This window comes from Mixophyes fleayi, chromosome 5 (assembly GCF_038048845.1).
Source record: "Mixophyes fleayi isolate aMixFle1 chromosome 5, aMixFle1.hap1, whole genome shotgun sequence".
In the NCBI taxonomy this organism is placed as follows: Eukaryota; Metazoa; Chordata; class Amphibia; order Anura; family Limnodynastidae; genus Mixophyes; species Mixophyes fleayi.
The window spans coordinates 1,948,151-1,971,122 of NC_134406.1; the positions used below are offsets into that span (position 1 = coordinate 1,948,151).

A 22,972-nucleotide genomic window follows, 5' to 3' on the forward strand; every position below is an offset into this window, starting at 1 on the left:
TGGAGTGTGTAATATGTATAATGCCCTGCTGGGGGCAGTATGGAGTGTGTAATATGTATAATACCCAGCTGGGGGCAGTATAGAGTGTGTAATATGTATAATGCCCTGCTGGGGGCAGTATGGAGTGTGTAATGTGTATAATACCCAGCTGGGGGCAGTATGGAGTGTGTAATGTGTATAATGCCCTGCTGGGGGCAGTATGGAGTGTGTAATGTGTATAATGCCCTGCTGGGGGCAGTATGGAATGTGTAATATGTATAATGCCCTGCTGGGGGCAGTATGGAGTGTGTAATGTGTATAATGCCCTGCTGGGGGCAGTATGGAGTGTGTAATGTGTATAATGCCCTGCTGGGGGCAGTATGGAGTGTGTAATGTGTATAATGCCCTGCTGGGGGCAGTATGGAGTGTGTAATATGTATAATACCCAGCTGGGGGCAGTATGGAGTGTGTAATGTGTATAATACCCAGCTGGGGGCAGTATAGAGTGTATAATGCCCTGCTGGGGGCAGTATGGAGTGTGTAATATGTATAATGCCCTGCTGGGGGCAGTATGGAGTGTGTAATATGTATAATGCCCTGCTGGGGGCAGTATGGAGTGTGTAATATGTATAATGCCCAGCTGGGGGCAGTATGGAGTGTGTAATGTGTATAATACCCAGCTGGGGGCAGTATAGAGTGTGTAATGTGTATAATACCCAGCTGGGGGCAGTATAGAGTGTGTAATATGTATAATGCCCTGCTGGGAGCAGTATGGAGTGTGTAATATGTATAATGCCCTGCTGGGGGCAGTATGGAGTGTGTAATATGTATAATGCCCAGCTGAGGGCAGTATGGAGTGTGTAATATGTATAATGCCCTGCTGGGGGCAGTAGTTACACTGTAATAATTTTGCCTCTCTCTCCCCTAGGTCCCGTCTCTCCCCTCCCTCTGGTGTAGACCCATGGCACGTCGGTCTCAGAGCTCCTCACAGGGGGATAATCCTTTGGACCCCAATTATCTGCCTCCGCACTATAAGGAATATTATCGCATCGCTATCGATGTTCTGGCGGAGGATGGCCCCAATGCCTACGAGCGTTTCCTCATGGACGAGGGCGCTCCAGACTTTTTATGCAACTCTGAAATTGACCATATCTCCAAATACCTACAGAGACCCCCAGAACCCAGCCAGGAAAGTTCCTACTCAGACCCCGTGTACAGCGCTCAGGAGGATGACTGTTCTTCGGGGACATATTGGCCAATGCACTCGGACACTGCTGCCCCAGAGCTGGACCTTGGGTGGCCCACGATCTATGGCTTCCAAGGGACAGAGGTGACCACCCTGATACATCCTCCTCCCCCCGACTGCCCCAGCATTAAGGAGGAGGTCCGCAGGATGATCCGATCCGCACAGCAGGTAGGAAACTGCCCAAGTTCTCTCTATGTATGATGTATAACTGTACTGAGTAATTTATAAACCGCTTCCCACCTCCAGTTATCAGTGACCTCTAACAGGACAGGTTTCCATGAGGATCTTCTTAATGAGCCAAAATAGTGGGAACACGGTGACTGGAGTATTTATTGCACCAGCCAATTACAGATATGTTCTTAATGATTCTCACTTGGCTAATTATTATACAATTAAAAATGAGAGCAGAATAAAATAGCTGCACTTATAGTACTCGGTTCAGCACAAAGTGCACCCTCCGTGGGCTGGCCACACCCCCTCCATGTACTGGCCACACCCCCTCCATGTACTGGCCACACCCCCTCCATGTACTGGCCACACCCCCTCCATGTACTGGCCACACCCCCTCCATGTACTGGCCACGCCCATCCTTACACTGACCACCAGACCCCCTAACTCGGCTGCACACTACTTGTCCCCGATTTTCATTTAAAGTATTCTGGTCACCTAACTATTGGAGGACAGAATGAAAAGGAAAGTTCTGTTGTATTTTCCATTCAGTTTCTAGATGTTGGATCATCTTAATTCATCTTAAATGGTCATTAAAGGAAGACAAAACATAATTTTCACTAATGTGTAGTACAAACAAACAAAAAGAGTAAGGGGTATATTCACTAAGCAGCGGGTTTAAAAAAGTGGAGATGTTGCCTATAGCAACCAATCAGATTCTAGCTGTTATTTTGTAGAATGTACTAAATAAATGATAACTAGAATCTGATTGGTTGCTATAGGCAACATCTCCTACATTGGGGTATATTCACTAAACCCGCCGTTTAGTGAATATTTCCCTAAATATACATTCACCAATGAAGATAAATGTTTAAATTGCAAATATTATTGTTTTATGAAGTTTCTGTTTAATGGATTTTTTTACTTTAAATGAAGAAGTGACCGCTGTGCGGTGAGATCTGAGGGTTGTTCTCATGTTAATAAATACATTAAAAGTGCCTTCAAAATAGGTAACATAAGAGTCAATGGTTCTGTTCACACTATATGCACTGTGAGATTTAGTACGAGGTCCAACCTATTTCCCATGATCCACCTGTACAATTGATAGATTGCAGCACATGTAACGCACTAACATGTAACTAGATAATGGGACTAAGGTGCGTTTGAAGCCTGTTTTCCTGCATTTTTATCTATTTTTCTGGCCAACATGTGAATGAGCTCTGATGGTATAAATAAGATATCTGCTCAGGTCCGGTCGTTATCTATGTTATACTCTTCTTTCCAGGTCATCGGTATCGTCATGGACATCTTCACAGATGTGGACATCCTCCTGGAGCTTCTGGACGCTGCCGCTCGGCGCGTTCCGGTCTATATGATCCTGGACGAGATGAACTCTCAGCACTTCCTGGATATGGCTTCTAAGTGCAGGGTCAACCTGAACTTTGTGGAGGTGAGACCCCGGGACTTAGTGGGGACCGTTCGATATCTTCAGATTGTCTAGTCCTGGAATCTCTGGACATAAATCATCTAAGTCCATCCTACAAGCACCACAGCTGGAGACCTTCATCCAATGGACCTATGGAGAAATGCGTCTTAAACCTGGTCCTCGGAACCCCTAACAGTGCAGGTTTTCCATATCTCCTTGCTTTAGCACAGGTGTAATCATTACCGACTGACACATTGTAACAAATCCACTTGTGGGATAATTATTTTTCTTGTCACCCGGTAACCTGCACTGTGGGGTCCTGAGGACTGGGTTTGGGATACACTGATATAAAGTAAAAATAATCTCCTCTAGATCAATAAGTGATCTACAGGTGGGGGGGTAGAGAAGATCCCTTGCAGGGGTAAAGTTTGGAAATGGTTAATATTTCAGTTGTTGCTGGTCAAAATCTCCCAGAATTGTGTGGATACAGAGTGTAATCTCCAGGTAATCCGGCACAGAGATCAGTTTCTCTCTTTTTCCTTCTCTACTAGAAGTATTTCCTCTGTGGCAGTTTCCTGCCTCTTGATTCCCGCTGGTGGATCTGCTACGGTCACTGTATATTTCTTTTTTTGTGATTTGTCTTTGCCGTGTAATGTTTTACTAAAAGTACAGAAATAGGACTGTTTGGATAAGATTCATTATTATGAACATACCATAAAATGAATAAGTAAAGGTCCCTCCGGTGGTAACCCACCTCCTGCAGCACCGTGCAGAGGAGCGAGGGTGCTGCCATCTTGTAGTCTCTGGATCAACCCCATATTCTCCCTCTGACGTCACATCCCAGACTACTGATAATAATGAACCATTGTCCCAGCCCTGTCCCTGAATTTAGCTGTGAATCTCTTGCTCCCACCCAGCAGTGACTCTTATATTTACCTGGAGCTAATGACACCCTGTGTAGGGCGACGAGCGACCACACCTGCACCTCTCCCATACAGCAACTGTCTTATTGTCCCCGTCCTAGATGGGAAATGATGATGTAGATCCTAGATACAATAACACAGACTCTAGAAGTACTCGCAGAAGAGCAAAGACCTGGATTTAAGCTGCCCAAACCCGGGCAGGAGCTCTGATCATCCCCAAAATGGACCAATATCTACATGTGTGAGCCCCCTAGTCCGGCCATGAGTCGTCTGAGGAATTGGGAAGATGACGGTGGTCGCGATCATCTGTTGTCTACACTAACGATGATCTGGGCACGTGGTCCAAGAGCCAAATGCCTGGGTCTGTCCAAAATGACCTCTGTCGTGTGTGAGCCGATTAGGAACTGATCCTGCGGCTCTTTGTTGGCTGCGCAGTGTAACCGTGTGCGCCCTACTTTACACATCCAACGACGTTATCGGGATACTGAACCTGTTATATATTGTGTATATGTTTTATTATTTAATCCTTTACCCTGCGCACATCTAGATATATCTGACGATAAAGCACAGTGGGTTGATGAGGTGGGGGGGAGGGGGGGTTGGTGATAAAGCTCCTGCATGGGTCACCCTATCCTGACCACCGGGTACAGTTATGAGATTTCCTTCTGGTCGCCAGGCCTGGTATCTGGCACAGTATAGCTGACTCACCCCTCCCCCACAAGGCATTATTGTTATTCCCATGCTACCTGGCTCTAATAAGGACTGTTGTATCTACTAATAGATATAGTATGCATTGGATCTATTAGTAATAAAACGGGACACCTGTGTGAGTCTTATAACCCCAAAGGTCTCTCTTGGCTAATCCTGACCCTATTCACTGAATAATGGTTCTGTGTGAGTGTAGTAGGAACGAGGAGTTTCGTGAGAGACTATTGCCACAATCACTAAATTCTGCTCCATCTGTAAACTAAACTTTTTCTATTTATAAAATACAAACCTATAAGTCTCTATTCACCTCCCTCTAAAATGCTTTTATAAATCACTGTGCCCAAGGGTCTGATTAACAAGGGCTAGGGGAGTGACTTGGCTCTGTGTTGCCATCTGTTGTCCACAAGTGGTACTGCAGCAGCTGCTTTCTAGATCTGATGTTATTAGGGTATCTATTCTATATATCTGTTCTAGACGCGGCCTAATGTCAAACATCCTCATTACATCTACAGCGCCTAATACTCTTTGTACCGTTCTATATGCACTTTCTATCTGCTAAACTGGACTTGTCCATATATTTGGTCTTGTTGCTTCTTCTCTGACATTTTATTTTAAAAAGAAAAAAGAATGTTCTGCACCAAGAGAGAGAGAGAGAAACCTCCTGAATCTTATAGCTAGAATTAATTACTTTATATTCTTGTATAGTTCTGTATAACAGGAGGGGTGCTGGTCCTCTATAAACAACTAGAAAAGAATATAACCAAGGTTCTGGTAGGTGGGACTTGTAAACACTCCTGTCCCTAATTAAAATATAACTTTTATTGATATTTCATTAAAATATAATCATCCACCAAACAAAACTTGTGAACTATTAAAAACAAATTAACATAATCATAACAGACAAGTGATTAAAATTATCACCGTCGGTTGGAAAGTAATTATAAATACGCATGTACCGAGATTGTTTTCATTAATCTGCAGTTGGAACACTTAATATTCTAGATAATATTTAATCCCACTATATATAGAAAAAAACGAGTCCCGACGTACGTTTCACTTAAATGCTTTTTCAGGGGTAAAAGCATTTAAGTGAAACGTACGTCGTGAGTCGCGTCCTTTGACGTTTCACCTGCCAGTGTGGACGTTGTTTATGCCACTGTTTTCGGCTATAAGATTTACCACCTATGCCGACTTAGCCCCAGGGCATCGTAGCAAACGCTTTTATACGTAAATGCAATGACCTAAGTTAGAACCTCATAGCAGAGCTCAATTTCAGTCTAGCAACCCAGCTACATAAAACAGGCAGCTGCAGCGCTAACCAGTGAATAATTTTGATCCAGAACAGCAGAGCGTAATTATAGCCAACTCGGCATAAATATAACTGTATACAATAGGCAGTTAAGCACCAACTAGTAATTTTTTTAGTCCACAATGGCAGTAACAGTTTGCATGACTTTATATGTTGTGGGATTAATTATTATCTAGAATATTAAGTGTTCCAACTGCAGATTAACGAGAACAATCTCGGTACATGTGTATTTCTAATTACTCTGCCACTGAAAGTGATGATTTTAATCACGTGTCTGTTGTGTTTATGTTCATTTGTTTTTAATATTGCACGAGTTTTGTTTGCTGGATAATTATATTTTAATGAAATATCAAAAAAAGTTATATTTTAATTAGGGACAGGAGTGCTTACAAGTCCCACCTACCAGAACCTCGGTGCTATCTTTTTCCATGATTTGTCTTTTTGGAAACTTGATCCCAGAATTGTACACAATGTTTTGCCAATGAATTATAGACCCTTTCTGTCTGTGTGTAAATGACACATCCAATATTGTTTTCTTATTCTGCCTATTTGTTCCGAAATTGAAATATGTCCGAAGGAATTCGTCCTAATTGGCAAATGGTTGGATCTGTCCAACTTAGTCATCCGTGTGTATCGGCAGGCTGGATACAGATCTTCAGCAATGGAGCCCTTAAGTTAATATAAAATACAGAGTTTTCTTCATCCGGAGGGCGCCCTTCTCTGGAACTTCCGAGGCTCCCAAGGCCCCCTCGGTACAGCACCGCTCTGCATATTGTCCCATCGGTGTGGTCCGGGCACTAAGCATTGTTTTTGATGCCCCTCTACCCTGGGAAAGGACACGAGTTGGCATTGACACCACTGCTGTGTGTTTGAATCGGGTTGACTTGGGAAATGGGCAGAGCCTGGCGCTGGATCGCTGAGTGCGTAGGCCTCGGTGGTTGGGGAATACAGCGCACGATTGGTCAATAATTCTCTGTATTTTATCTTGGTGAACTCTGCCCAATAATAAACCTTAAGTTCTGGGTGTAGTTACTCGTTAAGGGATCATTAAGTATAAATATAACTTGCTGTAAACAGTCTATTCATGAATGTGTCAATGTTCCAGCAGTTTCTTAGACATTCAGATATATAAGGAACAGCTGTACAGTGCTTTATAGAAGACCTTTTATATAAATCCTTTCCTGTGTCGGATCGTTTTTTACTGATTTCCATGGCCCACGTGGGACCAACAGCCAGTTTATCCAATCAAAATCTGATTGGACTGATTGTATTTTTATCAGACGATTGTACGATGATAGCAGCTATGGGAGGGACCATCTGTAGAACACACTTTGTGGGACCGGAGGGTATTCTGTGGTTTTGCCTATCTTCAGGAGTCCAAACCTGTACAATTTGCGGTAACGTGTGGCTAAAATGGGCACAGATCTGATCTATCAGCAGCAATGTCTGAATCTGGGGCAGGCCCGGCGCTCCCATTAGGCAAGGTTAGGCACTTGCCTAGGGCGCCGGGCTCTGGAGGGCGCCACAGAACTGGAAATTAATTTTAAAACTGTGCGGCGACCGCTGACCATACCTGTCACGGCCACCGCACAGCATTCAGATGCACGGGGAGGGGGGAGAGGCTATTGCTCACCACCGCCGCCTCTCTGCTCCGTCTCCTCCCCTCCACTCACTAGTGTCAGTGAGTGGAGGGGAGGAGACGGAGCAGAGAGGCGGCGGTGGTGAGACAAGGTAAGAAAAGACGGGGTGAGGGGGGAGGAGGGCGCCGATTTTTGCGGGGGGGGTGCCGATTTTTGCCTAGGGCGCCATGGACCCTAGCACCGGCCCTGATCTGGGGGCATCATATAGATCTATAAACTAAGAAACAAGAGATGAAACGTATCTGTATCACAGTCCTGAGAAATGAAAACCATTTTCTTGCTGGAATAAAAATGTTACATTGTATTCAAAGATCTGTTTTTCTTCTCTCTGCTTTGCACAGTTCCTGAGGGTCCGGACGGTCTCTGGCCCCACGTATTTCTGCAGGACAGGAACCACATTCAAGGGGAACCTGTTGGAGAAGTTTATACTGGTGGACTGCACGGTGGTCCTCAGCGGCGCTTACAGGTGAGTGGTAGAGGTGCCCACATCCTGGGGGGTACTGAGCGCTTGTGTCTGATATGGGTCTAGTGAGTTTTGTTTTAACCCCCTCATAGCCTAAGGTATTTAATATCTCAATCACCATGACAATTTTCATGTACATCAAATGCTTTGGGATCACCTAAAAAAAACAAATATATATAAATATATATATTTTTTTCATAACATATCTACATACCCTCACCTTGATTTAAAGAGCCTCCATCTTTAATGAACATTTATAAACCTGCAAAAGGAGAGGTGGTATTACATAACGATTATTATAAGTAGCACAAAATATTCTAAGTTATGCCTCAAGAATCTCTAAGGATTTCTGTTTTTTAATCTAAATTTTCTATATGCTGCAAATCTATTCTTATGTTGTTTAATGTATGGTCGGTGTACAGTCATGGCCAAGAGTTTTGTGAATGACACAATTATTGGTTTTCACACAGTTTGCTGCTTCAGTGTTTTTAGACCTTTGTCAGATGTTACTGTGTTATACTGAAGTAACATTACAAGCATTTCATACGTGTCAAAGGCTTTTATTGACAATTACATTAAGTTTATGCTAAGAGTCAGTATTTGCAGTGTCTGATTCTTTCACTGCATCCCTCCGGATCCGCTGCTCTCCAGAGACATTATCAAGTGATTCAGACCTAGTGTTACATTCTGAGGCAACCCTGAGGGCCGCGACCTGCGGATTTCTGGCAGCTAAGCCATTGCGGCGGTTCTTGGTGAGTACCGGGGAATCCGTTAGACTCTGACTCTGGTCTGCCTGCGCTATCAGGATTAATACAGGTATCTGAATTGTAACAATGGCCAGGAAACTCCTCAGACCTTAATCCCATTGAGAATTTATGGTCAATCCTCAAGAGACAGGTGGACAAACAAAAACCCACAAATTCTGACAAACTCTAAGCATTGATTACACACGAATGGGCGGCCATCAGTCAGTATGTGGTCCAGAGGTTGATTGACAGCTGCCAGGGCGAAGTGCAGAGGTCTTCAAAAAGAAGGGTCAACACTGCAAATATTTCTGCTATTTCTGTCCTTTCCTCTACACTTGAAGATGCATTGACTTTTATTTAATTTAAGGGTTTGCTGCAGAAAAGCTGTTTTTAACAGTCTGTTTGTTTTTCCTAAGAATATTTTTCTGCCACAATATATCTAATATATGGAATACTTTAGTGTGTTTATAACGTGTCTATGTTCTTCTGTTCCCACAGTTTTATGTGGTCGTTTGAGAAGATCCACCGCAGCATGGCTCACATCTTCCAAGGAGAGCTGGTTTCCAGCTTCGATGAAGAGTTTCGGATCCTGTTTGCCCAGTCCGACCCTCTCATACCTCCGGAGAATGCTTTGATGAAGATGGACAAGCCATACATGGGAATGGTTCCCTATGCTGGCCCTCGTCCGTATGAGCGAAAGCTTCATTTCATGTACCCCAGGGACGACGGCTCTCAAAATTCTTACCCCTCCTTTGGTGTAGATCCTGATCGGCATTTCCTCCACTCATTGCGCAGAGAAGACATGAGGCATGCATTGGACTCGCCTAACATGAGAGCCCATGGGCAGATGTATCCAGACCCGATGCACATGGATAAAGTGCCGATGCCTTTCATGCAGAGCAAACACCTGGACGTTGAAGCCTATAAGAGGCACAGCTTTGCTGAAGGCACTTTTGAAAATTATACAGCCTCTAAGCAATACTCTAGGCAAATGTTTATGAACACTGATAATAATGAATACCGCATGCAGTCAAGCCATTTTCAGAAAAGTCAGTTTGTACAGATGGAACGTCCTGGGCGGACTCAGGGGCTGTTTGAAAAGATTCGAGGCAATCGCCAAGGACTGCAGGAAGTGGAGGATATAGATTCCAGGTTTGCCCCATACAAGGGTTTGCAAGGAGAAAGTAATTTGGCTCTTGAGGGTCCTCACACAAGACTAGGTTACAACCCTTCCAATTCATCCCGAGAGGTTAGACAAGGTTCGGACCGGGTTATGCATGGTGGAGAAGGAAGATTTGGGCAAAGGTCACAGCAACGTCAGAAATTCATGTGTCAAATGTCACCCACACAGAAGCAGAGCAATGAGCAAAAGCAGTTTTTTCAAGACCAAGATGCAGATAAAAAACTTCAAGAAAACAAACAAGGTTTACGCAGCTGGCGGATCTCCTCCTACTTGAGTGGAATTCAGCCAGACCATGATGAAGAAGGTCTCCTCGTGCCCATAGATTCAGAGCCCTTTGATGATTCTTTTGTACCTGTGGACAAGTCAGCACCCATAAGTGAATCTTATGTGAAGTATTCTGTTGAGCCTATACCCCCGTACAAGCCCTCATTGCCCATTATTGATGCCCCTATGCCAGTAGAACCATCCAAGGAGATAGCCATATTGGAGAAGGAGAAAGAAGACTCTTTGTTAGCAAGACATGATTCTTTCCGATCAAGGACTAACCCGCTGATCCAAAGAAGTTCCCGTCTAAGATCATCGCTTATATTCAGCAACTCCAAGCTGGAGCTACACAATTCCACTGCTGAGGCTGTACAGGTTGTTCAGAAAGAGCAAAGCACAAGTGAGGTCACTACGGAAAATGAAATTACAAAGAGCACAGCCAAAGTGGCTGAGATCCTGAGGAAGTACAGAAGTGTCAACAAAGATAATGATGTTACTGCGATAATGCAAGAAAAAGAAGCCTCCAGAGTTATTGAGGAAGAGATGGATAATGGGCAGAAGAGAAGCACTGAATCTTTAGCATACAAATCTCTAGAATCTAAGCTACTAGAAAAAGATTCCTTTAGTCGAACATTTCTTGAATCTCAATATAAGTCTTCAGTTACTTCTCAATTTCAAGACCTTTTTGGCAAAGAGACACAGACTAGCTCTTTCACAAAGATTGAACAAAGGGTCTCAAGTCACCAGGCAATAGAAAGCAACAAACCTGCCCTTGTAGAGTCGAAAGAAAGCGGACCCATTATCACTGAAATTGAAGAGCCACCAAAATCACCACAGGTCGAAGTGCAAAAGCCCAAGAGCAGACCTACCTCTGGTCTTCTGTTCGGAAGCGCTCTAGAGAATATGTCACAAAACCCAACTCCAGTCAGCACCTTGACCAAGTCAGAGGAGGAATTGTCAAAAACTGATCAGAGTCCCTTTGAGTTCATGCGGAGAGGGTCCATGAAACTCAAACAATTTTTGCAATCAAGAGCAGAGAAGAAGGCAGAAGAAGATGCGGCTTCCGATGCAGCTAAAGTAGAAAAACAGAATAGCGCACTCAGGAGACATTCTAAAACAGAAAATTTGGAATCTTCACCTGTGGTGGATGGTGAAGAAAAGACCATTAAATTACCATCTGTTTCTCCAAAGTCTGCATCTGCTTCCCAAAGCAGGTTGTCTGCATCAACCTCAAATGTCATCTTCAGCAGTAACCTACGTGATGACACAAAGGTTATCTTGGAGCAAATATCTGCCAATAGCCAGAAAAACAGGGCTGAGATGGCCAAGCAGACACAAGCTTTGAGCACAAATGACTCCGAGGTGTCTTCTCCCAGCTCTACCTCATCAGAAAGCAAAGCGGAGGAGGTCAACAGTACAGATTCATCCTCCGTAACCCGGACAGGAAGCTTTCTAAGCCGAAGCCGTTTTTCACGACCCTCTACAACTTCCCCAGAGGATAGAGACATTCTGTTAAAGCGTATGGAAAGTATTAGGAAAGAGAAACGAGTATATAGTAGGTTCGAAGTATTTTGCAAAAAGGAAGACCAGCAGAGTCCAACGGATGAGGCTGAGGATAGAGATAAGAAACTGGGAAAATTGCCTAGGATTTTAGGAAATTTAATTAAAAAATGACCACAGAGGTAGTGCAGCTTTTTCCATCTGGTGCCAATTCCTCTTCAACCTTCTCAGAACTCCTTTGTGTTAGAATTACCAACAGAGGCGTTATTTGGACAGGCCTGTTTGCATTGCTGAATTTTCTGGGGACCTGAACTGTGGACAATTTACACCAATGGTTAGAAATTGTTATATACAACAAAAGGAGTTCAGGAGAGTCCTATAGAGACAATAAGATGTTTACTTGGATGACTAGCTAGTGAACAAATGGCGTACCGTTGTAAGCGATACTTACCTAGACATCTTACCAAAGAAACTCCCGCTTGTGCCTGTATGATGGAGACCGAGCATTCCATGACAAGATGGTCTATCGATGGGCAATCTGCAGCTTTCTCTTCACTTCTGAATACAATAATGCTCTTCATAATGGCATATAGGACAAATTCCCCAGCTCTCTGCCTAGAGCAGACTTGGGTGACCTGTGGCTCTCCACTGTTTGCGGATCTACAAGTCCCAGTCCCACAACCGCTGTAGAGACATAGGTTGCCTACCTCTGCTTTCCTTATCTACATATTAATTTATTCGGCAGGACTGTCATATTCATTAACACGTTAAATGGTACCTGTGACAACAATGCAAAGTTCCAGAAAATAATGCAACCAAGATAAAGGCTGATTTAAGGGATGTTGGAGTATACCGTAGTCTTGTACACAAAGAATGAAGCACTGAACATCCACTGATTTTACCATTCCCTATTTTTCTACAGTTTGTAAATATCAATCTATTTCTTAGCAGTATGAAAGATCTGTGAATCATTCCATTTACCAGATAAAAATGAGTATCCCGTCTACAGTCACGTAGAGTTATTTCATAGTATGTTGCGTGACATCAAACAGTGGCAACAATTGGTTTATGTTTTACTTCCAGCTGTTGAGTTTGCAAATATCGGGGTGTATAGCTAATTACCTGGTGAAGCCATGTCGTGTAACCCACCGCACCCGGTCAGAGTGGTCTAGTGAGGCCAGAATAATGAAAGCTAATTAATGTCTGATTAATTGCTCTGGGTTACATCACACACGAAATAATAATGAATATTGTGTTAGGAAAGATAACAAAATTCAGGTCTATAAAATAACTTGAACTTGGGAACGTGACGTTTTTAATTTTTTTTTATTTTGAGCAATGCGGTGCAATAAGGAAAAGTATTTTTTTATAAAAACCTAGCACACTGCCCAGAAAGTGACGTGGAGCACCCCTGGGGGCCCGTGACAGTCCGCAGAATGACCTGGTAGCAGAGCTCGTCCTTGCTTGTGTTTACGGACACTTTTAAAGGTCGCTTCACGTGAAAATCTTCCCGCGAGCTTTGGCGATAGTGGATTCCATTACGGAAGACCCTCAAACGTTTCGAGGGAAATACAAAAATCCTCTTCAGAGCCCCTCTGTAGCCTCTAAACCAGGCCTGGCCAACCTGTGGCTCTCTAGGGGGCGTTCTAGTGGCAAAGCATGCTGGGACTCGTAGTTTCACAACACCTGGGGATCCACAGGTTGGCTGCTCTAAACTGATATAGCGGCTAGGCTGTAATATCATGTGATCATTTACTGTATTATTCTGAAGGGCGATGGAAGCTTCTATGTAGCACATCTTCTCCCGACATAGCTGTACGTGCACTGAATGTTCTTACTACTGAATCCCTATTTATAGCAGAGCAATGGCGATGTGCTGGAGGGATGCTTGGGCAAGCTGCAGAACTTACATTAAATGTCTTTTTACCGTTCTGTGTTTTATAAGGTGACCAAGTTAAACATGTTTACTGTCTGGTGTCATAGGGTATTTAAAATAAAGCTAAAATTGTATAACCAGCATCACATAAAAGGTTCGTTCAATGATTACACAATTTACCTCCAACCCTCTGTCATTCCCTCTTTCTACCAATAGGAGGCAGTGCAGGGACTGACAGCCATTCCATATACAACAGATTTATTGGCTCAGATTAAATGTAATAAAATAAACTGTCCCACCCATGATCTTGGCCTTTATTGTGAGTTGCTCCTCGTACTTAAGCAAATGAAATGAAGTTCAGACCTGTCTTATTTATAAATAAAGACGCCTTTGTATAATAAATGTATGACAGCCAAACAGAAGTTGGTGTTCGAAATGGGACTTTAGAAGTAACAGTATGGAAATGTAACTGAGTAAACTAGTCCCTGAAACTTTAGGTTATTTAATACTTTTAAATTAATTTTAACCCTAATTTTATATTCTTTTAAATACTATTTAGTAACATACAAAGATCTAGTGATGCACAGCTATAATCTCAGTGTCCGCACCTCTCTTGTGTGTCTCGCATGATAATGTGACACACAGACAGGGACAGGGAACAGAGATCTGACTCTATGACTATAGTGATACAATGTTTAACTGCCTGTGTCCTGAGATAAATGCTGAGACTTCCAGGTTTTCTTCCCTTGAATCGGTGACGCACACACACTGTATTGACCTGGTACAACGAACAATTGACAGGAATGATAAAGGGGCAATTTGCAGCATGTGTGCGCATATAACAACCATTGATCTCAATAAACATCAGGTCAGAATCTTTGGGGTATCATTACTGGTGGAAGATTCGGTCTGATGCTGACCAAAATTTGACTGATTGTGGATAAAATTGTTGGCGCTAATTGGTCCAGAGGATGATTTGGCCACATAAATTGGGCCTTAAATAAGGATTAGGAGCAAAGCAAAAAACAAAGGAGCATATTTGCACCTGGGCAAAACTATATTGCACTTCAGGTGGAAAATTTACAATGTGCAGACAGTTTTAGAGTTGGGAGGGGGCCGCAGTGTAAAAATTCAGTATTTGTCTGCTACATGCAGATGCAATCAGTACTTTCCCTGCATGCAAAAATAAATACATTTACATTGCATCGTAATATGATTTTTCTGGGAGCAAATTTGCTACTTTTTTTTTGCTTCGCTCCTAACCCCTAATGAGGCCCTTAGTCTACAGGCACTTGGCTGTATAAATACACTGGTCTGCTGTGTAGTTCAAGGTGCCCACCCAATCCAGGATTCTTTGGAAACGCCAGCGGAAGTTGTGGGGGTTGGTTGATGCTCCAGAAAATGCCCGTGGTAGAAACCGTAAAAAGTTCACAAAGTTCACCCTCCTACCATGTTAGGACCACACTTTTCATTCATTTAAATGTTTACTCCTAAAATACTGCTGTGTTTATCCTCATTTGTGTCTTAAATGAATCATGAGACCAGGTCCTCTGATCACCTCCGCAGAATGCTGCTACCGTGGCCCACACGTCCTTCTCTGTAAAACGATCATTGTGCAGTTAGACGTGACGTCTCCTAAGGTCATTAGTTCTGAGTCTTTGTATCCTTGCAGTTCTAGCATTAAACCTTCCACTGTATTGTACATTGCTGCTACAAGGCTCCAAGTTTATTCAGCAGCTTTTAATGTGGACAAAATGATTCTAGACCAAGTGGAGCCCGAGATTCAGCGCCTCCGCCCTCAATTATCACAGGACAGAGCTCGCAGCTTCCACTTATTATGTCTATTATGTATTGTAGTCCTCAATCCACACAATGACATCAAACTAAGCTATTGGAGTAATAGGAGCATCTACTTGGTGTTTCATCAACACATATAATTGCAGCGTTTATAATCTCCCTCATTAACTATTGCAATGTCCTCCTTACAGGTCTCCCCATAACCAGACGCTCACTGCTCCGATCCATATTGTAGGCAGCGTCTGGAATGATTTTCTTCACAAAATGTTCTACTGCTGCTCCGCTCTGTCAGTCTCTACATTGGTTGTCTGTACGGTACAGAATCCAATTTAAAGTATTTCTACTAACATACAAGGCCATCAACAAAACTGCACCGACATACATCTCCTCACTTGTCTCAAAATACCTTCCAACTCGACACCTCCGTTCTGCACAAGATCTGCGTCTCTCTTCCACTCTCATCACATCCTTCCATTCCCGATTACTTTCTTTACACTCTCCAACCCCCAGGCCAACATTGCTGTGTGACTGGACCATACAGCTTGTACAGTCCAGAGTGCCCCCCCCTCCGAATCTTTGAGGAAGTAGATGTTTCCTTTCAGTGGGGGCGCACTGCCGGGCAGGCGCAGTCATCCTACGGTACATTCTCCCACTTGTTCTTGTAGCTTTGATTACCTGCTGCTGGTGTCTTCCACTTGGTTGTTGCTTGGTTGGATCCTGGAATGTTGGGTCCCTGTTTGGAATAGATAGAATTATTATTGACTTCCTGCAAAGCTGAACAGTGAGTGAACACTCTAGGCCTCCCCCCACTTCAACTAGCCGGGCAATAAATCAGTAGTATTTTTTGTTCTCTAAACAGGCCTTCCACCCAATCAGCCCCCAGATTTAATTAATGGTATTCACATTTAATAAATATGCCTATTCACCCCCCCAATATTAAATTAATAGCACCCATATTTAATTATGCTTCATTCCCCCTTACCAGCCAGGCATTAAATTATGTGTTCACATTTAATAAATAGGCTTCTTTCCTCTCAACTAGCTTATAAATTTCACCCACATTCAATAGAGACTATTACTGCTAATAACTTTAATTGTTCTGTTTTATAGTATTTGTGTCTATATATTTATCCACCACAAAGAAAATCCCCCTTCTCTCCAAGACCTTCTCCCCCCATTGGGTCCAGCCCCCGCATGTTCTCCGGCTCATTTCCCCATGTTCTCCTGTCCTCTTCATTCCCTGCCCAATGCTGTTCTATCCAGCGCCTCTCCCCCACATTCTCCTGTTCTCTCCACTCTCTCTCCCCCCATGTTTTCTCCAGCCTCTCTCCCCCCATGTTTTCTCCAGCCTCTCTCCCCCCATGTTTTCTCCAGCCTCTCTCCCCCCATGTTACCTCCAGACCCTCCCCATCACTGTTCTATCCAGCCCCCCATGTTTTCCTGCTCTCTCTAGCCCCTCCCCCCCATATTCACCTGTTCTCTCCAGTCTCTCTCCCCCAATGTTCACTCCAGCATCTCTCCAACGCTGTTCTCTCCAGCCTCTCCCCCCACCATGTTTTCTACAGCCTCTCTCCCCCCATGTTCTCTCCATCCCCTCCACAACTGTGTTCTATCCAGCCCCTCTCCCTCCATGTTTTCTCCAGCCCCTCTCCCTCCATGTTTTCTGCAGCCTCTCTCCCCCCATGTTCTCTCCATCCCCTCCACAACTGTGTTCTATCCAGCCCCTCTCCCTCCATGTTTTCTCCAGCCCCTCTCCCTCCATGTTTTCTGCAGCCTCTCTCCCCCCCATGTTCTCTCCATCCCCTCCCCATCACTGTTCTATCCAGCCCCCCATGTTTTCCTGCTCTTTACAGCCCCTCCCCCCCCATATTCACCTGTTCTATCCAGTCTCTCTCCCCGAATGTTCACTCCAGCATCTCTCCAACGCTGTTCTCTCCAGCCCCTCTCCCCCCACCATGTTTTCTCCAGCCTCTCTCCCCCCCATGTTCTGACTAGACCCATATATAATACGTGGCACTTACTCTCATGTGACTAACCCCTATTGTCCCATAGATTGGAAGCTCATGAGCAGCATCCTCTTATCTCTCTGTCTGTCTGTAATACTCAGTCTTGTTACCTTTGTGTATTTGTTCCCAATTGTAAAGCACTATGGAATATGGTGGCGCTATATAAATACATGTTGATAATAACAGAAATGTCTTTGAAACACACAATATTTTTACTTTGTAAATGATGGATGTAAGTGAAGTGAATGTAGTTATTAGGTGATCCGTTCAGTATGATAGTAGATACTGATATATTATATAGTTCTCTTACTGGTAACAGGAAAAAATATGACAGTCTCTATAAAGTTGCACAGTCTCTGTGCTAGTGTACCCCCTTGCTGGGCACCAGAGCTGACCTCTTCCTTGATATCAGGGTTGCTGTGGATGGTTCCCCCTGGCCTATCACACGCCAGAGCTGCAGGTAGTGGGCAGAGCGTTGGTACTAGATGTTGAGTCACAACCTCAGAACAGCCGGATACAGAAGTCTCTTTCTCCAGATCTATCTGCAGACACTGACCGGACACTATGGGGCATATTCAATTGTTGCGGGTTTCCGCGGCGTTAAAACTACTACCGTTATTACGGTAGTAGTTAGCTGGATTTTAGCTCGTGGCTCAGGGAGCCGCAAGCTGAAATCCAGCGAGGAAACTACCGTAATAATGGTTTTTCCAAGCGCTATTACCATAATAACGGTAATAGTGCGCATGCCGTGAGATTTTCGGCGTTTCCGCCGACAATTGAACATGCCCCTATATATCCAAGGAATGGAGTTTTCTCTTCTTCAAAGAGACATTTTTCCAGTTTACAACACAGACGATGGGATTGGAGGTGATAGAGAACCTTCCTCAGCTGGTTATCGTGGGAATTCAAATCCTTGAAAAAGATGAAAATGTTATCCAGGTTGAGGAATATTGAGTAGCTCAAGGGGTCCTGGAAAACCTCAGTCACAAATCCCTGGAAGACTGCTGGAAAATTATTGGGGCCAAAGGGCATTACCAGGTATTCGTAGTCTCACGTGTTGAAGGGAGTCTTCTATTTATCTCCCTGATGGATTCTAATGAAATTATAAGCACCTCATAAATCTAGTTTAGTAAAGACTTTGGCCCCACGTATGTAGTTAAAATGTTTAGAGATAACAAACAACGGGTAGAGATTCTTTATAGTTAGACCTTGTCCCTTGTATAGATGCTGTATAGATTATTTTATTATTTACCAAAAAAGAAACCATCTCTTGCCAGGAAGGAGGACTTGCGGATGGACAGCAAAGAAATCATACTCGCAGCCTTCGCTCCTTCTGATGAGAAAATTCTTGGAGAAAGCTCAAACCTGATTGCGCATTGGTTAAGATGTCCCCAGCATTTTTTGGGATCTCTGTCAAATTTGTCTGGAGTAGGAATGTGTGTCTGTGGTGCAGACAGAGGAGATACTTGTTCTTGTATAGTCTGAGAGCTGTGAATAGTATCCAGGTGAGTGGCTAGTCCTTGTAGGCATTAAAGAAGTTGATTTGATTCTTGCTGATCCCCCCTTATCGCCAGATGCCGAAGAAAATCATGAGCTGATGGTTCTCCAGCACTGTCCATATATTTTTTTTTGGCCAGAGTATTGTGTCACAAACTCACTGGGAAAACTAATGGACATATACCTGGCAGCAGTTGGCACTAATGAGCAACGAGGAACGGAATCTAACACGTCCACGGTGTTCACCAGGGACTTCCACAAGGAGGTGGGGGCTTAGCTGGGTGGGACGTGCAGGTTTCGGCCTTCAATGTCAGTTGCTAGCGAGGTAGCTGGTGACACTAGTAGAGAGTAGTGGACAAGCGGGGTCAGAACCAGAATAGACAATGGAAGTATCTGGGTGAGTACTCTCGGTAGCCAAGGTTAGAACCTGCTGATCCAAACAGAACCAGTTCGTGAGGCAGAAGAGAAGTCGGTAATAGGCAGAAGTCATAACCAGGATATCCGAGAGTGTAGAGTGTAGAACCAGAAGGGTACTAGAATAATAGCACAGACTGAAGGTGTGAAACCCAATACTCTGACACTGGACTAGTGCCAGAGTCTGCCTTACATAGGCAGTCCTAAACCATCCCGGCTGTCAGTGTCATCACCTGATGGCTGACCACACATAAGAAGTCACATCCTGTTAGCTAGCAATGGGGCGTGCATGCGCAGTCCAGATAACCGACGTCTGTCCCTGCGGCAGACAAGGAACGCAGGAACGACGCCTGTACGTTTCTGAATGGATCTAAAACACCATACCCAATATTTACTGAAATACATATATCATTTACCACTATCTTTAATCACATGGCTTATGGTGGCTTCTGCTCCTCAGTAGTTGTTTAGCAGAGCTCCTCGCAGTGACTGTAGGAAGAACCAGGTGATTACATCTCTGTGAATGACATCACCACCAATTATTTTACTTTTTATTTTTAAGAACTTTCTGTACAATGTGCTTCCAAATAAAACATCTGGCACTTGTATATACTAATGCAGGTCTTTATTATATAAGCTCCAGTGCATAATCCTAATATCTATGTTCTAGTATATAAACCTCAGTGTATAATGGCAGTTTATGTGCTTCTCTAATATATATATATATATATTATTATTATTAATTTTTATTTATAAGGCACCACTAGGTATCCGTAGCGCCGTACAGGGACAGACAGAAACACGATACAGGGTGAGACAGCACGGTACAGTTAACAAAAAGCACAGTAACTCAGAAGCTCATCTGTACAGCTAGATGAGAGGTGAGAGCCCCCAGCGGTGAAGCTAGAAGGGCAGGAGGACCTCACGGAGGAGACAAGGAGCTGGAGAGCAGAGTTAAGGTGGTGGAGAACAGGAGGAGAGGAGGCCCTGCTCGAAGGAGCGTACAATCTAAGGGGAGGGTAGGACGGACAGAGACACAAGGGTAGGAGGAGGAAAGGGGGAGAACGCAGAGAGGGAGAGGGGGGAGAGGAGAATGACAGGGAGGGCGGTAGGTGGGAGGCTGGAAGGAGGTCGGTTAGGTGGGGGACTGGAAGGCTTTGAGGAAGAGGTGGGTTTTTAAGGCCCGTTTGAAGCTGGACAAGTTGGGGGATGTTCTGATGGAGCGGGGGAGCTGGTTCCAGTGGAGGGGAGCAGCGCGGGAGAAGTCTTGGATGCGAGCATGGGAGGAGGTAACCAGGGGGGAGGTGAGGTGACGTCATTAGCCGAACGCAGAGGGCGGGATGGAGCGTGGATGGAAATGAGGTTGGAGATGTAGGGAGCAGTGGAGTTGGAGAGGGCCTTGAAAGTAAGTGTGAGGAGCTTGAACACTATTCTGTAGGGGAAGGGGACAGAGCTGGATTAAGGCTCTGGGGGGCCCGGGGCACTTTAGGCAGGGGGGCCCTTATGATGTAACATGGTTATCATTTTAGACAAACACACAGGCAATGCTGTGTGCACTGCTGTTAGGTGCACGCAGCTCTGCCTTCACAAGCCGTACAAGGTGAAGCGGGACATGCCTCCCAACTGTCCTTGTAGTCGGACCCAATCCTGACTACGCTGAGACAGTCACCCAAATTCAGGACTGCCCGACCAGATTCAGGACAGTTGGCAGACTGCCCTGCTCTCTCCTACCTGTTCTTGTCACTTTCTCCACCTGTGGCTGCTGGTGTCTTTAGCTCAGTTGCTGCTTGTCTGGATACTGGAATGATGGGAGCCCTATTTGGAAAAAAAAATGGGTACATGAAAATTAGAAAATTCCAACCAACCCCAGCATTAAATCAATAGTATTCCCATTTAATATATAAACATATTTCCCTCCCTCGAAACAGCCCTATCAATAAATTAAATGGCATTTATGTTTAAAAAATATAACCATTTTGCACAATCATCCACTGCATTAAATAATTAATATCCACATTTAATAAACAGACCTAATTTTCCCCAAACAGCCCCACATTCATTTATGAGCTTCCAAACCACCCCAGCATCAAATTTAAAGGTCCAATCACCCCATCTTAAATTGATAGCCCACACTATTACATTAAATTGCCCCACCATCACTCCACAAATAAAATAGCACCCATTAAATAATTAGCATCTACCTGCAATCCACGATTAAATTAAGAACCCCCCCTTCCCTCCCACATTATATTAAAAAAAACCCTTCCCTCACACATTATATTAAAAAACCCCCTTCCCTCACACATTATATTAACATACTACACCCCTCACACACATTATATTAACATACTACCCCCCTCACACACACACATTATATTAACATACTACCCCCTCACACACACATTATATTAACATACTACACCCCTCACACACACATTATATTAACATACTACCCCCTCACACACACATTATATTAACATACTACCCCCCCTCACACACACACACACACACATTATATTAACATACTACCCCCATCACACACACATTATATTAACATACTACCCCCCTCACACACACATTATATTAACATACAACCCCTCTCACACACACATTATATTAACATACAACCCCTCTCACACACACATTATATTAACATACTACCCCCTCACACACACACATTATATTACCATACTACCCCCTCACACACACATTATATTAACATACTACCCCCCTCACACACACATTATATTAACATACAACCCCTCTCACACACACATTATATTACCATACTACCCCCTCACACACACACATTATATTAACATACTACCCCCACTAACTTTGTTTTATCTGCACGCTGTATGGCCTTGTTTCTCTTCACAAATGGGACGGCACCTGTCACGTGGTGCACGTCCCTGACAACAATAGCAGCCACACATAGGGGAAGAGGGGAACGGATTGTAAGAATCTGCAGCCAATGATAGAACGTGGCTGGTCTCGGAGGAGGGGCCATCCACCAACTAATAGAGACTTGGGCCATTGCAGGGACCGGCCCAAAATAGTCTTTTTTATTCTTCCCGCCCCAGCCCGCCTCAGAAAATAGTACTGATACTGCACATTAAAAAAAAAAAAAAAACATTGATAAAATTACATCAGTTTTAACTTATATATATATATATATCAAACTTATTGACATGTTATAAATGTTTCTTTCTTTTTAATGTGCGGTATCATTGCTCTTTATGTATGTGTATGTGTATAAATGTATATATATGTATACATATAAATACACATACATAAAGAGCAATGATGCCCCACATTAAAATGAAAGAAACATTTATAACATGTCAATAATTTTGATATATCTATCTATCTACACATATAATGTATGTATGTATGTATGTATATATATATATATATATATATATATATATATATATATGTATATACGTAGGCACACACAACAAATATGTTATGGGATCCCCTATTTTGTCAGTAATTATTAAAGTAATTATGCCTCAAAGCAAAAGCAACAGAATCGGATCACCAACTGACAGGTGATCCGATCAGATGGCGGGTGGCGGGTGGCGGCGGGGGGCCCTCAGAGAGCGGGGGGGCCTGGGGCACGTGCCCCCTGTGCCCCCTGTGCCCCCCCCTTAATCCGGCTATGGAAGGGGAGCCAGTGAAGGGATTGGTATAGGGGGGAGACAGAAGAGGAGCGGCGAGAAAGGAAAATGAGCCGAGCGGTACAGAGCGAAGGGGAGCGAGATGAGTGCGGGGGAGGCCGGTAAGGAGGAGGTTGCAGTAGTCCAAGCGGGAGATGATAAGAG

At 43.9% G+C, this 22,972-nt stretch overlaps 1 protein-coding gene across 2 annotated transcripts in view; it reads left to right on the forward strand.

Annotated features, from left to right (window-relative positions):
• Window positions 1–14,306, forward strand: part of FAM83H (family with sequence similarity 83 member H) — a 39,478-nt gene extending 25,172 nt beyond the window's left edge. For both annotated transcript variants that reach the window (XM_075211565.1, XM_075211566.1), the window contains exons 2-5: window positions 908–1,393; window positions 2,679–2,843; window positions 7,741–7,865; window positions 9,107–14,306. In XM_075211565.1, the coding sequence (XP_075067666.1) occupies window positions 941–1,393; window positions 2,679–2,843; window positions 7,741–7,865; window positions 9,107–11,729 (3,366 nt within the window). In that variant the 5' untranslated portion in view covers window positions 908–940 and the 3' untranslated portion in view covers window positions 11,730–14,306. The remainder of the gene's footprint in view (window positions 1–907; window positions 1,394–2,678; window positions 2,844–7,740; window positions 7,866–9,106) is intronic.
• Window positions 14,307–22,972: the final 8,666 nt, after the last annotated feature.